Source organism: Oncorhynchus nerka, linkage group LG13 (genome assembly GCF_034236695.1).
Source record: "Oncorhynchus nerka isolate Pitt River linkage group LG13, Oner_Uvic_2.0, whole genome shotgun sequence".
In the NCBI taxonomy this organism is placed as follows: Eukaryota; Metazoa; Chordata; class Actinopteri; order Salmoniformes; family Salmonidae; genus Oncorhynchus; species Oncorhynchus nerka.
Genome location: NC_088408.1, coordinates 34,400,005 through 34,417,682, shown reverse-complemented (window position 1 = coordinate 34,417,682; position 17,678 = coordinate 34,400,005). Strand labels below are relative to the sequence as shown.

Here is a 17,678-nt window from a genome sequence, read left to right as displayed (position 1 = left end):
GTGTGTCCCACGTGTAGGTATAACTATAATTTGAATGAATGCAGCTAAAACAAGCTAAATAACTGCACAAATACAAAACTGAATTGTCTGTAACTAGCTACGGAGTGTTTTCCAGCTAGCTAACTAACGCCGGTCGGATTGCGTCTGTTTAGATGTTACTGTTAGCTAGCTAGGTAACGTTAGCGATCTAATAATACAGTTAAGTGTGACTGACATGATTGTAGTAAGTTTACGCGATCTGTTGGATAAATTGTGTTGCAGCTCGTCGTGCATTGCATACACTCGCCACAACTAGAGCGTGCTGTTGTTAGACGCAAGAAAACCCGGTTCGAGGCGTCTTTCTAGCTAGCTAACGTTCACAAACATTAGGCTAGCTATCTGGTTGACAGGTTGGTTAGCGATTAACTAAGGTGTGGGTTGGGTACTTTGTTGAGACTCATTTTTGCATTTCAACAGTACTCTACAGGTATTTGTTAACAAACGTGTTTGGTTGCCAGTTTTTAATAATTCATCAGGCGCGTTTCCCTCAGCTAGTTCCCACTGCACTGGGGAATTATCGTCTCTTTTCCGACTGGTGCGGCCTGTACTCGGGGAAGGTCCACGGACTCACCTCGGTGGGTTGGCTGATCTCGAACAGGTCGAGCCGGTTGGCGTTCCAGTGGTTAATGATGTCAGCTAGTTTCCGCCGCTCCTCCTCCCTGCTCCCCGACATTCTGAATCCCGAATGATACTCTCTATACAGAAGAAAGATCCCCTTGTCCCTACAAAAAGCCTCTGATCCGAAAATTCACGGGGGAAAAAGACAAATGCAGCAATTATTTGGTCTCTATACGGTTCGAGTGAAAAGCTGTCACCGGTCGCTGCACCTCTCTCGCGGACCGCTCCTGCTGTTTCCACGTCCCGCTCTCTCGTTTATCGCACTCCGTTCTCTCTCCCCGGGAACCAAATGTGACTACCTTGGTGCGCGTTCACATCCTTACAATTCGCCGTGCACGAGCACAATAGTGATTTGTGCCTGTCCCCGCTTAACTATTTCGACTCCAGTCCAGCTTCCATTTGAGTTTCCAGTTACTACAAGACATAGATACAAAAAAATAAAAACGTTGTCAATGGACGGCAGGTAGCCTCGTGGTTAGAGCGTTGGGCCAATAATTGAAAGGTTGCTAGATTGAATCCCTGAGCTGACAAGTTAAAAATCTGTCGTTCTGCCCCAGAAAAAGGCAGTTAACCCACTGTTCCTAGGCCGTCATTGTAAATAAGAATTTGTTCTTAATGTTCTTAACTGACTTGTCTAGTTAAATAAAGGTTAAATAAATAAACCACAGTTCAATAAATAATAATTAAGCTATTGCATATTCATGTCAATTGTCATCTAGTTATAATGCCACAGGTAACTGTCTTAATAGGGCATTGAGCCACCAGAACAGCTTCAATGCACCTTGGCATAGATTGTATAAGTGTCTGGAACTCTATTGGTGGGATGTGACACTGTTCTTTCCATGAGAAATTCCATCATTTGGTGTTTTGTTGATGGTGGTGGAAAACGCTGTCTCAGGCACCAGTCCAGTATCTCCCTTTAGTGTTCAATTGGGTTGAGATCTGGTGACACACACACACACTTTAAACCCCATATGCTCTTTTAAGACCCCTCTTTCAAAGTCACTGAGATCTTTTCTACTAGTCACAGTAGCCAAAATAATGGGCTTCTGGGCGTTTTGATACATGACCCTAAGCATGATGGGATGTTAATTGCTTAATTAACTCAGGAACCACACCTGTGTGGAAGCACCTGCTTTCAACATACTTTGTATCCCATATTTACTCAAGTGTTTCATTTAGTTTGTCAGTTACCTGTATGTTATCTAATATTTCATGACAGTAGGCCTATGTATGTTATCTGTTTCTCTCCTTGTCCCCAAAACAGATCTGAGTCAGCAGGTGTTGATTAGTCCTGTGTGGCTCAGTTGGTAGAGCATGGCACTAGGGTTGTGGGTTCAATTCCCATGGGGTACCAGTACAAATGAAATTGTATGCACTCACTACTGTAAGTTGCTCTTGATAAGAGCGTCTTGTAAATGTTGATTGTCATACTGCCATGGCAATGTCGTCATCCTGTAACCACACCCACTGAGACATAGGTTTGTTTTGGATCTCAGAAAAAGTCACTGTGACATGATATAGGCATGCCACTAACTGAAGGGTCAAACGGTGATCGCCTCATCATTTATACTCATTTTATTGCTACCGACAGATTTTGATCCTGACTCAAGACTAAATGCTTTGGAATTGTCAGCATATAAAACAACAACCTCTTGCAATAGTGTGTGCTGTAATTGTCAGTCAGACAGAAGAAGGTTGTGTTGTATGGGATCATAAAAACAGGGCTGAACAGAGCATTTGCTCATATGGCTCTGTCTGTGTGGCCTACTTTGCGTAGCTTTCGCTCCTGTGCTCATGCAATGATGGAAGGGCCATGCACAGTCTGACAGCATCACGTTAAACCTGACGAGCGCAGCTGTGCAGTCCTGTGCAGCAGTCAAGTCAATGAGGCAGGCAGGGCTACTGTGGCCACTGGCGCAATATAAGCCCAATTGCGTCACTACGTTGCTGCCTGCGTTCTATATGGGCATACGGGACTGGGCACTATATGGCTGAGTAAATTCTAGACCATCCTACAGAGCATAAAGACAAAGGATTCTTATACCAGGGCCAGTGGATAGTGTAGAAATCAGGATAAAGGGATATTTTCTGTCTACTAAGATAGTTTGTTATTGTTACTCAGAGAAAATCTGATTGCAGTCTTTGCACCAATCATTCCATCAGACACAACATAGTAAATAAAGACAAGATCACTCAGCAACATTTTGTTGGACATGTATTGTGAATGAAGATGACTTTGGTTTGGTCCATCTCTATCCATTTCTGTTTTCACCTGTTTTTGCTTCGTGCCATTTGACTAAGATGACGATTGCTTTTGTTAGCATTGCTCTGTTTGCAGAGGTGTGATTTCACCTCCCACCTTTTTATTTCTGTATCAGGGGAGACAGTTCACATCATAATGGAATTGAAATGTTCACAATTAAATCCGACTTATCCCTAACGTTCACATTTCTCACCACTGCAGATGTTTCCTGTTTAGAAGGAAAGGGAAATGTAACTCTTGGACTGGCCAACAGAGGGATACATTTGTGGGGGGAAACTTGGAAAATTATACTGTCGCTATTACGGTAGATGAAAAGGACATGTTATGTCTGCAAAATATCTTCAAACGAATAGCTAACCTGAAATTGACAAAGGCAAAGAACATGTTTATCCATGTCACCATGGTACTGAACAGTGGCTAAATTAGGTGTCATCACGACAAGAGACATATTCTGCTGATTGAGTTGTGACTCCTCCATGTTCCCAAAGGTAGTGCAGATGTCTTGGAAAAATGTAACAGTGGCAAGATTTTTGTTATTTGAAAGCACAGTGTAAAATGTATTGCATCTCCGGAGAAGGAAACTCTCACAGTCATGCTGAATTTCACATTTGAGAACAGCCTAGCAAACAGACACACTCAAGGTTCAAGTGAGGCTGTCTTGACTTTATTCGAGTTCAACTGTACATACGATGACTAGAAGACAAATGTACACTGAGAGTCAGAGTCAAGAGGAAGGTGACAATCAAGGTGTGACCTTTATTTTTTTACTGTATTTTAATGTAACCTTTATTTAACTAGGAAAGTCAGTTAAGAACAATGATGACCTACCCCGGCCAAACCCTAACCTGGACGATGCTGGGCCAATTGTGCACCACCCTATGGGACTCCCAATCATGGCCGGTTGTGATACAGCCTTCAATCAGACCAGGGTCTGTAGTGACACCTCTGGCACCGAGATTGTTTTTTTGTTACATTTCAATTGAACTTTTATTTAACTAGGCAAGTCAGTTAAGGAAAAATCTTATTTACAATGACGGCCTAACGGGGAACAGTGAGTTAACTGTCCTATTCAGGAGTAGGAGAGATTTTTTACCTTGTTAGCTCGGGGATTCAATCCAGCAACCTTTCGGTTCCTGGCCCAACGCTTTAACCACTAGGCTACCTGCTGCCCCTTATGCAGTGGTTTTGACCGCTGCGCCACTTGGGAGCCCACCTTGGAGTGGCCAATATATTCATCAGCTGCAGAACCATCAATATAACGGCATTTACAGTGTCAGTGTCCTTTGGGAACTCTCACTCAACCCTGTGCCATCAATCCTGTTACACACCAAAGAGGCTCAGTTGGATTGGCTCCAGGCAAAGTGTCCAGCCAGACAAAGCTGTATAAACATTTGCTCTGGCAGAGTTTGGTTTGGAGTTTGGAGTTTGATGATTCAAATGGTGACTGTTGACAAGGCTCTATAAATCTCTGCCTCTGTATTAACCTCTGTGTCACCAGGGCAACTGATGCCCTATAGGTCTCAGGAACGAGTGATATCTCAGAGGTGCTGTCACTGTACATGTAAAGTACATAAAAACATATGTATGCCTAACATTCGAGCAAGGTACAGGTCAGTCAGGTCAATATATGCCTATGAGTTGTCGTTTTGACGAAGAAAATGTATAAAGTACACAACTATGCAATGAAAAAATAACTCCAGCGTAATTATACAGAGTATTCCAGTCAACCACACTTCCTCATAAACCTGCTGTAAGTGTGGGTATGCAATTGGAGTTTGTTATTGTTGCCATGGTTCAAGTGTTGTGCGGAGGAGTCAGGTAATTATGTCATGGTCCTTGAGAAATACAAATCATTGAAATAAGTTTTAAAAACTGGTGAGAAACACAGAGCGAGGAGAGGAGTTTGGAGAACAACACTTGCATTGAAGCAACTCTTTATACCACTATTTCAAGGTACAACAACATAGAAGCTCTTAAAAACATCAAAAGTACTTGTGTTCTAGGTGTACCTATTCCCACTGTCATCTTTTAAATGATGTTGAAACACTATACAGTAGCATTAACACACTGTGCTGTATTCTGTGGCCACTGAGGTAGAAATAGTATCAACCCAGACAGGAAGAGAATAAGTTATCTGGTAATATGGTTTCCTGCTGTGGTTTGTTCTGTGTCAGACAAAACTGATTCAGTTTAGCATATACTTACGCACATACAGTATTCAGTCCTTCTGAATTTACTGTAGGTTTATCATCAACAGCTGTTGATTATAGCCTGCGTTTTGGTTCATACTTTTACTAAATGACATGCCCAAGAATTTATATTTCAAAAGTGAAACCTAAAATCATTTATAAAGTTTAAGAGATGAGGCTTGTGCTCTGAAAGACTCACCACATTTAAAGCCAGGTTCATGTTGCAGGAAGCTAGCCTTGCCATTAAAGGAAGCTTTGAGCCCAGAGGAAGGAAGATCTATCTCCACAACTGCCACATAAAGATTGTCTCCTTGGCACCACACTGGACAATTTGATATCAATCAAGCACCACAATGAATGAATCCATGGTGAAGTCAAACTACTAATAAAGATAGATAAGACGGTACATATTGATGAAGCCGTCACAGGCCTCATTACTCCTATTGGTCCAGTAGGGAAGGCAACCAATGAGAGGCAATCTTGCTATACAGTTCGGTTTCTGCTCCATTGTGTAGATAGATACACAGCATCACACAGTACTATTGTTTCAGATTAAATCATTTGAATATGACAGATTCAATTAGAATCTAAAATGGTAAAGTGATTGGTAAAACTGATTATTTGGTTATTAATTTTCTATGTCAGCGGGGGTGTTTTGCAGCTTCCCTCTGACACAACCAGAACATCTCAGTGACATTACTGCTGGTACAATAACTGATCTTTATAATATTGAGATAAAATCTCCTTCAAGGTCCTAAGGACAGTAATTCCCACAGCCAGCTCTTGCATATGGCCTTTAGAATAGCAGATTGAGGCTACACTCTTTCATCTGTATTTCTATGGTGACGTCATATGAACATAACCCTCCAGCAATTTGTTATGAGAGCTTTACAAATTAGCTTCCACAGAGAATTCATTAATGGAAATGTCGTCCTCCGCAGTAGTTAGTGTTTTTGTGAGCAGAAACATAAACCTAGAGTAGTGACTACGGGACAATTGGAAGAAAGTAACACGGGCCCAAAGTAACAACTAAATAACTCAAATTAGAAATCACTTAGAAACGTGTTCAATGTGTTAATGCTTAGTTAATCTATTTACATGCCAAGAAAGTTTATCTTGAATCCATTCATTATTTTGGGTTTTATTTACACTTTTTTTTGTTCAGGCCGAATAAATATTCTTTTTTTTTTTTATTATTGACCCGCAGAACATTCCCCATGTACTAGAGATACCGTGACGAGATCCTGAGTAAAATCTTTGAAATGGTTGCATGTTGCGATTATATTTTTGTTCAGTATACTGTATATCATGTTTATCAGCACGAAGAGGTCCTTTGACCGGTATAGTTTATGACAATAATTATTGTTGTATTTCTTCATAAGACTCAGATTACTGATTAGACTCAGATTAGATTTAGATTACTCAGATTAGAGTCCAATTAGACTCAGATTACCCAGATTAGACTCAGATTATACAGATTAGACTCAGATTTGAATTGGGGGTTAACTGTAACATTTGTTACAATGAACCCCTTACCTAAAATTCAATGGTATTTTATATGGTATTTAGACACATTCACATAATTAAAATAAAATGTTACTTCTTAACATAAAATTTGCCAGAACAAGTAAGATAAAATCTTAGAACATTTTAGAAAGACACATTCACACTTTTGAATGATAAATTACATTTTGGGTACTCTGTTTTTGGTCAATATGACATATGTACTGTTTGTTTTGAAGTAGCTAACTATCTGATAAAGGCTGAGAACAATGTCTCTGTTCCAGTTCAGTGTACTAAACATCACTCTGTCATGGGAGAGGAAGAATGGAATTCATTACATTGCATAAAATGACATTGAAACAGCCATGTGATCCCATAACTCACAAGGTAAGGTCATAGGGAACATGGAGTGTACACACACACACACACACACAGAATAACTCTAAAATGGGAAACAAAACAAGAAACTAAGTGAAACATCTTTGTTTTGTCTTGCTGAGCTACCCTTACCATCTGTAAGCGATAGAACAGAAACCCAAAGAGACTCATTAGCAGTGAGCTGTTTTCACCTCAGTGTCTGCCAGTGCTACCCACACATTTCACATTCTTTACAAGAGGAGGAGCAGAGGGACTGAGTATCACATGTGGTTTGTCGCATCCTGTTCCATTTGTAGAGTAAGGGAGGGCAGTCATCTGTAAGCGACATTACTATCCAGTATGCCTGGTATTAGATAGGAGGTACAGTACAGTTAAGACCAGAGATGTGAGGAATGGGTCTCTGTCACTTCATGTTTCCTGAACAAAAACATAAACGCAACATGTAAAGTGTTGGTCCCATGTTTCATAAACTGAAATAAAAGATCCCAGAAACGTTCGAGCACAAATTTGTTTCCCTGTTAGTGACCATATCTCCTTTGCCAAGATAATCCATCCACCTGACAGGTGTGGCATATCAAAAAGCTGATTAACCTCTTGAGTGTAGGGGGCAGTATTTTGATGTTTGGATGAAAAACGTACCCAAATGACACTGCCTATTTCTCAGGCCCAGAATCTAGAAAATGCATATAATTGTCAGATTAGGATTGTCTGTGAGTATAACAGAACAGAACTGAACTGATATTGCATGTGAAAACCTGAGGAAAATCCAACCAGGAAGTGCTGTTTTTCCTGAAACCTCTGTTCCATTGCATGCCTTCCCTCCATTTAAAGGGATATCAACCAGATTCCTTTCTCTATGGCTTCCACATGGTGTGAACAGTCTTTAGACATAGTTTCAGGCTTTCATTTTGAAAAATGAGCGAGAACGATCACATCGCGTCAGTGGATGGCTGGGTGCCAGCAGAGTTTTGCATGCTTGGAGCAGACATTTTCTCTCTCTCTCCTATTGAAAAAGCTACGGTCCGGGTGAAATATTATTGATTATTCATTGTAAAAACAACCTGAGGATTGATTGTAAAAAAAAGTTTGACATGTTTCTACGAACTTTACGGATACTATTTGGAATTTTCGTCTGCCCCGTCGTGACTGCTCGAGCCTGTGGATTTCTGAACAAAACGCACCAACCAAATGGAGGTATTTTGGATATAAAAATAATCTTTATCGAACAAAAGGAACATTTATTGTGTAACTGGGAGTCTCGTGAGTGCAAACATCCAAAGATCATCAAAGGTAAGCGATTCATTTTATTGCTTTTCTGACTTTCGTGACCAATCTACCTTGCTGCTAGCTGTTTGTAATGTTTTGTCTGCTGAGAGAGATGTCCTAACATAAACGCTTGGATAGCTTTTGCTGTAAAGCTTTTTTGAAATCTGACACGCCAGGTGAATTAACAACAAGCTAAGCTATGTTTTGCTATATTGCACTTGTGATTTAATGAAAATGAAATATTTTTTGTAATTTAATTTCAATTTGGCGCTATGCAATGTTGACGAAAATGATCCCACTAATGGGATGGGTGCGCCAAGAAGTTAAACATCATGATCATTACACAGGTGCACCTTGTGCTTGGGACAATAAAAGGCCACTTTAAAATGTGCAGTTTTGTCACAGAACACAATGCAATAAATGTCTCAAGTTTTGAGAGAGAGTGCAATTGCCATGCTGAACAGAGGAATGTCCACCTGAGCTGTTGCCAGAGACTTTAATGTTAATTTCTCTACCATAAGCTGCCTCTAATGTCGTTATTGAGAATTTGGCAGTATGTCTAACCGGCCTCACAACTGCAGACCACGTGTATGGCGTCGTGTGGGTGAGTGGTTAGCTGATGTCAATGTTGTGAAATGAGTGCTGCCCATGATGGCAGTGGAATTATGGCATGGGCAAGCATTAGCTACGGACAACAAATACAATTGCATTTCATAGATGGCCATTTGAATGCACAGAGATACCGTGATGAGATCCTGGGGCCCATTGTCGTGCCATTCATCCGCTGCCATCACCTCATGTTTCAACATGATAAATCAAATCAAATCAAATGTATTTATATAGCCCTTCGTACACCAGCTGATATGTCAAAGTGCTGTACAGAAACCCAGCCTAAAACTCCAAACAGCAAGCAATGCAGGTGTAGAAGCACATACACAATGCGCGGCCCCATGTTGCAAGGATCTATACACAATTCCTGGAAGCTGAAAATATCCCAGTTCTTCCATGGCCTGCATACTCAGCAGATATGTCACCCATTGAGCATGTTTGGGATGCTCTGGATAGACGTGTACGACAGCATGTTCCAGTTCCCGCCAATAACCGGTAACTTCGCACAGCCATTTAAGAGGAGTGGGACAACATTCCACAGGCCACAATCAACAGCCTGATCCACTATATGTGAAGGAGATTTGTCACACTGCATGGGGCAAATGGTGGTCACACCAGATACTGATCCACTGTAGTGTTTTTGCTGACTTTACTGTAGTATTCACTGTAGTATAATGTAATATACAGTAGCATTTACAGTTAACTATAGTATAAATACTGTAGTAAAAAACTGTAGTATATACTATAGTAATTAATGTAGTGTTTTTGTGGATTTTAGTATACTGTAGTATTTAATGTAGTGTTTTTGCGGACTGTACAATACTGAAGGATTTACTGTAGTGTTTTTGCAGGCTGTAGTATACTGCAATACTTACTGTCGTGTTTTTGCATACATGACTGTAGTATTTACTATAGAGTTTAGTTTTATTTTCTTTCACATAGATGCGGAGGCTTTCTCCTTCAGGAAACCTACTGGGAAAATACTAAAAGAGCAAGTTTTCCATAACCTGTAGATAGTACTAGCGTCTGAACACGTAGTTATGCGTTTTTGCTCTCTTCTATGACAAAATATATGGTGTTTTTGCAGACTGTAGTGTTTTGTGTGGATAATACTGTAATATTTATTATAGCATACTACAGCAATTTATAGTAAGTAATACACATGATTGAGGGATACTACAGTGTGTAGTATGGTATTCTACAGTATACTACAGAATTCTATAGTACTGTAGTATTCTGTAGTAAACTGTAATATTTCTCATGTGGACTGAAAGGACTTTCAGGGATTGGCGGTTCTAAAGTTGGTAAGACTTTGTCTTGTAGCCCTTTCCTGCATTAATACTTTTCATAATTTTGTCATTAATAAAGATTCTTTTTTAATTAAAAGCAGACAAAAATCCGGTGTTACTATGTCAAACAGTTTTAAAATTCCGTCTTCTGTGATGTACAGTACCAGTCAAAGGTTTGGACACACCTACTCATTCAAATGTTTTTCTTTATTTTTACTATTTTCTACATTGTAGAATAACAGTGAAGACATTACAACTATGAAATAACACATATGGAATCATGTAGTAACCAAAAAAGTGTTGTCCTGTTGAAAAACAAATTATAGTCCCACTAAGCGCAAACCAGATGGGATGGCGTATCGCTGCAGAATGCTGTGGTAGCCACGCTGGTTAAGGGTGCCTTGAATTCTAAATAAATCACAGACAATGTCACCAGAAAAGCACCCCACACCATCACACCTCCTCCTCCATGCTTCACGGTGGGAACGACACATGCGGAGATCATCCATTCACCTACTCTGCATTTCACAAAGACACGCCGGTTGGAACCAAAAATCGCAAATTTGGACTCAACAGACCAAACAACAGATTTCCATCAGTCTAATGTCCATTGCTCGTGTTTCTTGACCCAAATAAGTCTCTTCTTGTTATTGGTGTCCTTAAGTAATGTTTTTTTGCAGCAATTTGACCATGAAGGCCTGATTCATGCAGTCTCCTCTGAACAGTTGATGTTGAGATGTGTCTGGGATGCGTTTATTTGGCCTGCAATATCTGAGGCTGGTAACTCTAATGAACATGTCTTCTGCAGCAGAGATAACTCTGGGTCTTCCTTTCCTGCGGAGGTCCTCATGAGAGCCAGTTTCATCAAAACGCTTGATGGTTTTTGCGACTGCACTTGGAGAAATTTTCAAAGTTTTTGGATTAACTGATCTGCATGTCTTAATGTAATGATGGACTGTCGTTCTTCTTTGCTTATTTTAAGCTGGTTTTTTCCATAATATGGACTTGGTATTTTACCAAATAGGACTATCTTCTGTATATCACCCTTTCCTTATCACAACACGACTGATTGGCTCAAACGCATTAAGAAGGAAAGAAATTCCACAAATTAACTTTTAACAAGGCACACCTGTTAATTGAAATGCATTACAGGTGACTACCTCATGAAGCTGGTTGAGAGAATGCCAAGAGTGTGCAAAGCTGTCATCAAGGCAAAGGGTGGCTCCGTTGAAGAATCTCAAATCTCAAATCTATTTTTTTATTTGTTTAACACTTTTTTGCTTTTTACATGATTCCATATGTGTTATTTTATAGTTTTGATGTCTCCACTATTATTCTACAATGTAGAAATAGTAAAAAATAAAGGAAAACTGTTGAATGAGAAGGTGTGTCCAAACTTTTGACTGGTACTGTATATAAAGTGTAATATTGGGATGCAAACTAAAAATTGAACAAATTTCAACTCTGTATCTGACATGGTACAGGTGTCTTATTTTTTTAAACCCTTAACCATGTGTGTGAGGTGTATACTTTTGTTTCAACGTAGATTTGTTTAAGACTACCAAGAATCACTCTATGACCCTGATTTAACACACCACAATAAAAGGTTAAAGATCTCCAGTTGGTTCTTTTCCACTGACGGACCTGAGAGAGCGTATGCTGTTATTATGTAAAACAGACCTGGCAGTATCTCCAAACAGAACAGCTGCCTGGTTTCTTAAACCAGTGACTCAGTCAGGATGCAGAGGTGAAATGTGGGGAGAGTCACAGTTACAGCCTCAAACACTAATGTGATAAATCATTCCATTTTTCTAAGAGGCCTGGCTGTAGCAGACAAGGCGTTGAACGGTAGGTAAGTGCAAGTCTCAACCACTAGTACAGAGTGGGAGTGATGAATTCTTCATGAAATAGTGGAGGGTTATAATAAGGACAAATAGATGTTTAATATGTCTTCACCTTCACATTTCTGCTTGGTTCATTTGTTATTATAGGCTCTCATATTGCTTAATGTTGTTCACTGCCCCACTAAAGAGACAATTAGTAACCCCCCACCTCTCTGGTGTACAACATGGTTTATTAGCCAAATAAAGCACAGCTTGTGAGACTTTCTTCTCACACCATTTCTCCCATAAGGTCCTAGCCCATTTCCATTGGGCGGTAAGGCTTAATTTGAATACCTTTCCCACTCACTCAATGATTGAACACACTACAGCAGTAAAACTATGCATCCTCCCTTAAGCTAGCAAACAAATGGGCTCTGAAGGGGAGCAGTGCTCTCCTAACCTCGACAAATTGCAGACGCTTGGCTCCTCATAACCCTCCTCCCTCACAGCTGGGCTTGATATTAGTGTGGTTTTACAGGCAGGCAATGCGTCAGGCAGCTCTCTCTCTTGTTCACTGACCCACAGGATGACTTCAGGGGGAAGTGTATTCTTTTAAGACCTCCTTTCTCCATGCTGATTAAATGGAGACGGAAGTGGTGGGCTATGGGTAGCCAGTGCCCACCTGCCACAAAACGCTGTTTCCATGGTAATGGCTTCAAATGGAGGAAGCTACACCTCATTCGGACCCAGAGATAATCAAAGAGCAGCCATAGCCCACTGACATGATCAGAACAAAAGCTATTATCACACTAAGCACTGTGATTTATAGGGACACTCCTTATTTTCAGTGTAAAATCTTATGTAAGGCATTATTGAAACGTGTTTGACAGTGGTTTTTGTATTTATTATGGATCCCCCTACTCTTCCTGGGGTCCAGCAAAATTAAGACAGTTTATACCATTTTTAAAACATTACAACACATTCACAGATTTCACAACACACTGTGTGCCCTCAGGCCCCTACTCCACCACTACCACATACCACTAAATCTATGTGTATGTATATTGTGTATTGTTATTGTGTGTGTGTGTGTATATGCACGCGTCTGTGCCAATGTTTGTGTTGCTTCACAGTCCCCACTGTACCATAAGGTGTTTTTTTAATCTGTCTTTAAAATCTAATTTTACTGCTTGCGTCAGTTACTTGATGTGGAATAGAGTTCCATGTAGTCATGGCTCTATGTAGTACTGTGTGCCTCCCATAGTCTGTTCTGGACTTGGGGACTGTGATGAGACCTCTTGTGACATGTCTTGTGGGTTATGCATGGCTGTCCGAGCTGTGTGCCAGTAGTTTAGATAGACAGTTCGGTGCATTCAACATGTCAATACCGCTCATAAATTCAAGTAGTGATGAAGTCAATCTCTCCTCCACTTTCACCCAAGAGAGATTAACATGCATATTATTAATTTTAGCTCTCTGTGTACATCCAAGGGCTAGCCGTGCTACCCTGTTCTGAGCCAATTGCAATTTTCCTTTTGCAAAAGTCCTTTTTAGTGGCACCTGACCACACGACTGAACAGTAGTCAAGGTGCGACAAAACTATGGCCTGTAGGACCTGCCTTGTTGATAGTGTTGTTAAGAAGGCAGAGCATCGCTTTATTATAGACAGACTTCTCCCCATCATAGCTACTACTGCATCAATATGTTTTGACCATGACAGTTTACAGTCTAGGGTTACTCCAAGCAGTTTAGTCATCTCAAATCGCCACATTATTTATTACATGATTTAGTTGAGGTGTAGGGTTTAGTGAGTGTTTTGTTCCAAATACAACACTTTTAGTTTTAGAAATATTTAGGGTTAACTTATTCCTTGCCACCCACTCTGAAACTAACTGCAGCTTTTGTTGAGTGTTGCAGTCATTTCAGTCGCTGTTGTAGCTGACGTGTATAGTGTTGAGTCATCCGCATACATAGACACTCTGGCTTTACTCAAAGTCAGTGGCATGTCTTTAGTAAAAATTGAAAAAAGCAAGGGGCCTAAACAGCTACCCTGGGGAATTCCTGATTCTAACTGGATTATATCTGAGAGGCTTCCATTAAATAACACCCTCTGTGTTCTGTTAGATAAGTAACTATTTATCCACATTATAACAGGGGATGTAAAGCCATAACACACAAGTTTTTCTAGCAGCAAAATATGATCAATAATGTCAAAAGCTGCACTGAAGTCTAACAAGACAGCACCCACAATCATTTTATCATCAATTTCTCTCAGTCATTTGTGTAAGTGCGGTGCTTGTTGAGTGTCCTTCCCTATAAGCATGCTGAAATTCTGTTGTCAATTTATTTACTGTAAAGTAGCATTGTATCTGGTCAAACACTATTTTTTTCAGAAGTTTACTAAGGGTTGGTAACAGTAAACCCAGTAAAGGGGGCTTTACTATTCTTGGGTAGCGGAATGACTTAAAGCCAGAGCCCAGACTTAAACCTGATCGAACATCGCTGGAGAGACCTGAAAATAGTGCAGCAACAATCCCCATCGAACCTGACAGAGCTTGAGAGGATCTGCAGAGGATAATGGGAGGAACTCCACAAATACAGGTGTGCCAAGCTTGTAGAGTCATACCCAAGAAGACTCGAGGCTGTAATTGCCACCAAAGGTGGTTCAATAAAGTGCTGAGTAAAGGGTCTGAATACTGATGTAAATGTAATATTTCAGTTTACTTATTATAAATGAGCAAACATGTCTAAAAACCTGTTTTTGCCTTGTCGTTATGGGGTATTGTGTGTAGACTGATGAGAAAAAAAACAATTGAATCAATCTTAGAATAAGGCTGTAAACCTAGCAAAATGTGAAAAAAGTCAAGGGTCTGAATAATTACCGAAGGCACTGTAACTGTACCATTGGGTTTGCTGTCTCCCAGCTTTCCCAGTTATTCAGTTGCTGTATCCCAGCTTTCCCAGTTCTTCAGTTGCTGTATCCCAGCTTTCCCAGTTCTTCAGTTGCTGTATTCCAGCTTTCCCAGTTCTTCAGTTGCTGTATCCCAGCTTTCCCAGTTCTTCAGTTGCTGTATTCCAGCTTTCCCAGTTCTTCAATTGCTGTATCCCAGCTTTCCCAGTTCTTCAGTTGCTGTATCCCAGCTTTCCCAGTTCCCTGACAGTGTATCAGGAGTCGTGTCTCATGTTTCAAACAAAAATTACATATTTTGCTGGGAGCAACAGTATGTCTGATTGTTCAGGGTTGGTTGGCAGAGCAGAGGAGGCAGGAGGAGGGCAGAGAGATATTTCCATATACAGTGTCTTGCAAAAGTATTCATCCCCCTTGGCGTTTTTCCTATTTTGTTGCATTACAACCTGTAATTTAAATGAATTTTTATTTGGATTTCTGTCAGGCCCTGACCCTAAAGAGCCGTTTTATTTCTCTATTTGGTTAGGTCAAGGTGTGATTTGGGGTGGGCATTCTATGTTCTCTATTTCTTTGTGTTTGGCTGTGTGTGGTTCTCAATCAGAGGCAGCTGTCTTTCATTGTCTCTGATTGGGGATCATACTTAGGCAGCCCTTTTGCCCTCCTTCAGTGTGGGATCTTTGTTTGAGTGCATGTAGTTTGCACAACGAAGCTTTTCGTTCGTTGTATTGTTTATTTCTTGGTGGAACATTGGTCTCCTTGGTCTCCTTCCGACGACAAACGTTACGATTTCATGTAATGGACAAACACAAAATAGTCCAAATTGGTGAAGTGAAATGAAAAAAAATGGCTTGTTTACATTTTTTTATTTAAAAAAAAGAAAAAAGCCATTGCTTAAATAAAAAAATAAGCAAACATGTTTGGCGTTCGCCAAAAGGCATATGGGAGACTCCCCAAACATATGGAAGAAGGTACTCTGGTCAGTTGAGACTCAAATTTAGCTTTTTTTGAAGAATGGGCAAAAATCCCAGTGGCTAGATGTACCAAGCTTATAGACACATACCCCAAGAGTTATACACGCTCAAGTTTTCCGTTTTTTCTTATTATTATTTCTTGTTTGTTTCACAATAAAAAATATTTTGCATCTTCCAAGTGATTGGCATGTTGTGTAAATCAAATGATACAAACCCCTCCAAAAAATCTATTTTAATTCCAGGTTGTAAGGCAACAAAATAGGAAAAATGCCAAGGGGGGTGAATACCTTCGCAAGCCACTGTACATACAGAAATACCTTTATTTTAGGATGCAGGAGACAAACTGTGAAGAGAGGAAAGCTAAACATCAGAGGTAAATATTATAGTATAGAGGTATACAGCTTTATAGTCTCATAATGACAGCTGTAGACTGCCTGGTGATGGATTCTCACACAGCGGCCTACCATGCCATGCTTCACAAAGCGCTGCCCATCTAGGCCTTAGGTACAGGGGGAATGCTGGCATTCCTCTCTGGCATTGTCCGGCAGCCAAGGAATGAACCATCCCAGCCTTTTAGATCCAGCACGGGACCCCCCCCCCCTCCCCCTTGCACTCTGTAGCGAGCGGCAGATTTCAGATGTTTACCTATACAGAGAGAGACAAGAGATCAGTCTGATACTGTCTGACAAACAGGCCTGAGGGTTGTGTGGGCGTAATTCATTATCTGCTGTCTCATTGCAATGCCAAGCTACAAATTAATTTGCAACGCAGAAAGAAATTAGAAGGCTAGACAATGTGTCAAAAAACTGTGTGTCTCATCCTCCTGTAGAAATGACAGAGGAAACAGATGAATCCAATTCATTCATTGATTGATTCATCACAACACTATTCTTACATTGATACTTGCACATTCCTTTGTGGTGATGATAGAATGTTGAGAATGATTATTTGCACAATGCAACTACTGAATGACCTCATGTGGATATGAAATGCACACACCTTAAATCTGTCCTTATTGACTTTGTGAACCTGATACAGGTAAGACCTGTCGTTCAGGTAACATTTGGCATGGGCACAATATTGACTTTGGGCTAAGTCACAGTTGTATTGGTAGATATTTGGGAGTCGTCTCTCATAGGATATAACTATAGCCCAGTGTTGTTCCTGGTCAGGTCACATGGCCAGAAAATAATTAATGCCCCTAATCATATCCAAGGCCCCCTTTTCAAGGGATGCATCTTAAAAGCCAAATGCAGCCATTTATATATATATATATATATATATATATATATATATATATATATATATATATATAATTTCGGGGTAACAGTACCTTACTGTAATAGATTTTCATTCAAATAGGCAAAAATAGCTTTTTAGCAAACAACTATTTCTCAAGCAAGAATTTTGTTAGGAATGTCTGGGATTGGTCTGAGTGGGGAGGAGAGAACTGAAAACTAGCTGTTATTGGCAGGTTTTGAAGTCTCTTTATTGGTCTGTTAGCCAATTTACCGCATGATGATGTCACCATGGAAAGCCGAAACTCCTACCCATGTAAACCTGCTGATTTAGAAGGTCCTGTGTAGATTGTACTTTCAACCATCAACTATCAGGAAATAACACTGATTAAATTTGTTTCATCAGTTGTTGTACAATAGGATATTTACTGCATTGGGCCATTTAACAACAATACCTCAGTCTCCGAAGCTGCTACAGAGCTTCTTCTCCAGGTCCTTGGAATAAAAGAGCTTTTGAAGAACATGCAATTCCCACCGTCTGCTGCAAGGAAGCGTCAGGGTTTGTAATTTGCCAATCTAAG

General features: G+C 40.2%; 1 protein-coding gene across 13 annotated transcripts in view; it reads right to left on the bottom strand.

Annotated features, from left to right (window-relative positions):
- Window positions 1-966, bottom strand: part of LOC115139431 (afadin) — a 147,534-nt gene extending 146,568 nt beyond the window's left edge. For 8 of the 13 annotated variants that reach the window (XM_029676785.2, XM_029676790.2, XM_029676791.2 and 5 more), the window contains exon 1: window positions 611-964. In XM_029676785.2, coding sequence (XP_029532645.1) covers window positions 611-712 — 102 coding nt within the window. In that variant the 5' untranslated portion in view covers window positions 713-964. Of the gene's footprint in view, window positions 1-610 lie in introns of all 13 variants that reach the window. The other 5 variants (XM_029676795.2, XM_029676789.2, XM_065026359.1 and 2 more) reach the window with 2 other exon arrangements.
- Between the last annotated feature and the right edge of the window lie 16,712 nt (window positions 967-17,678).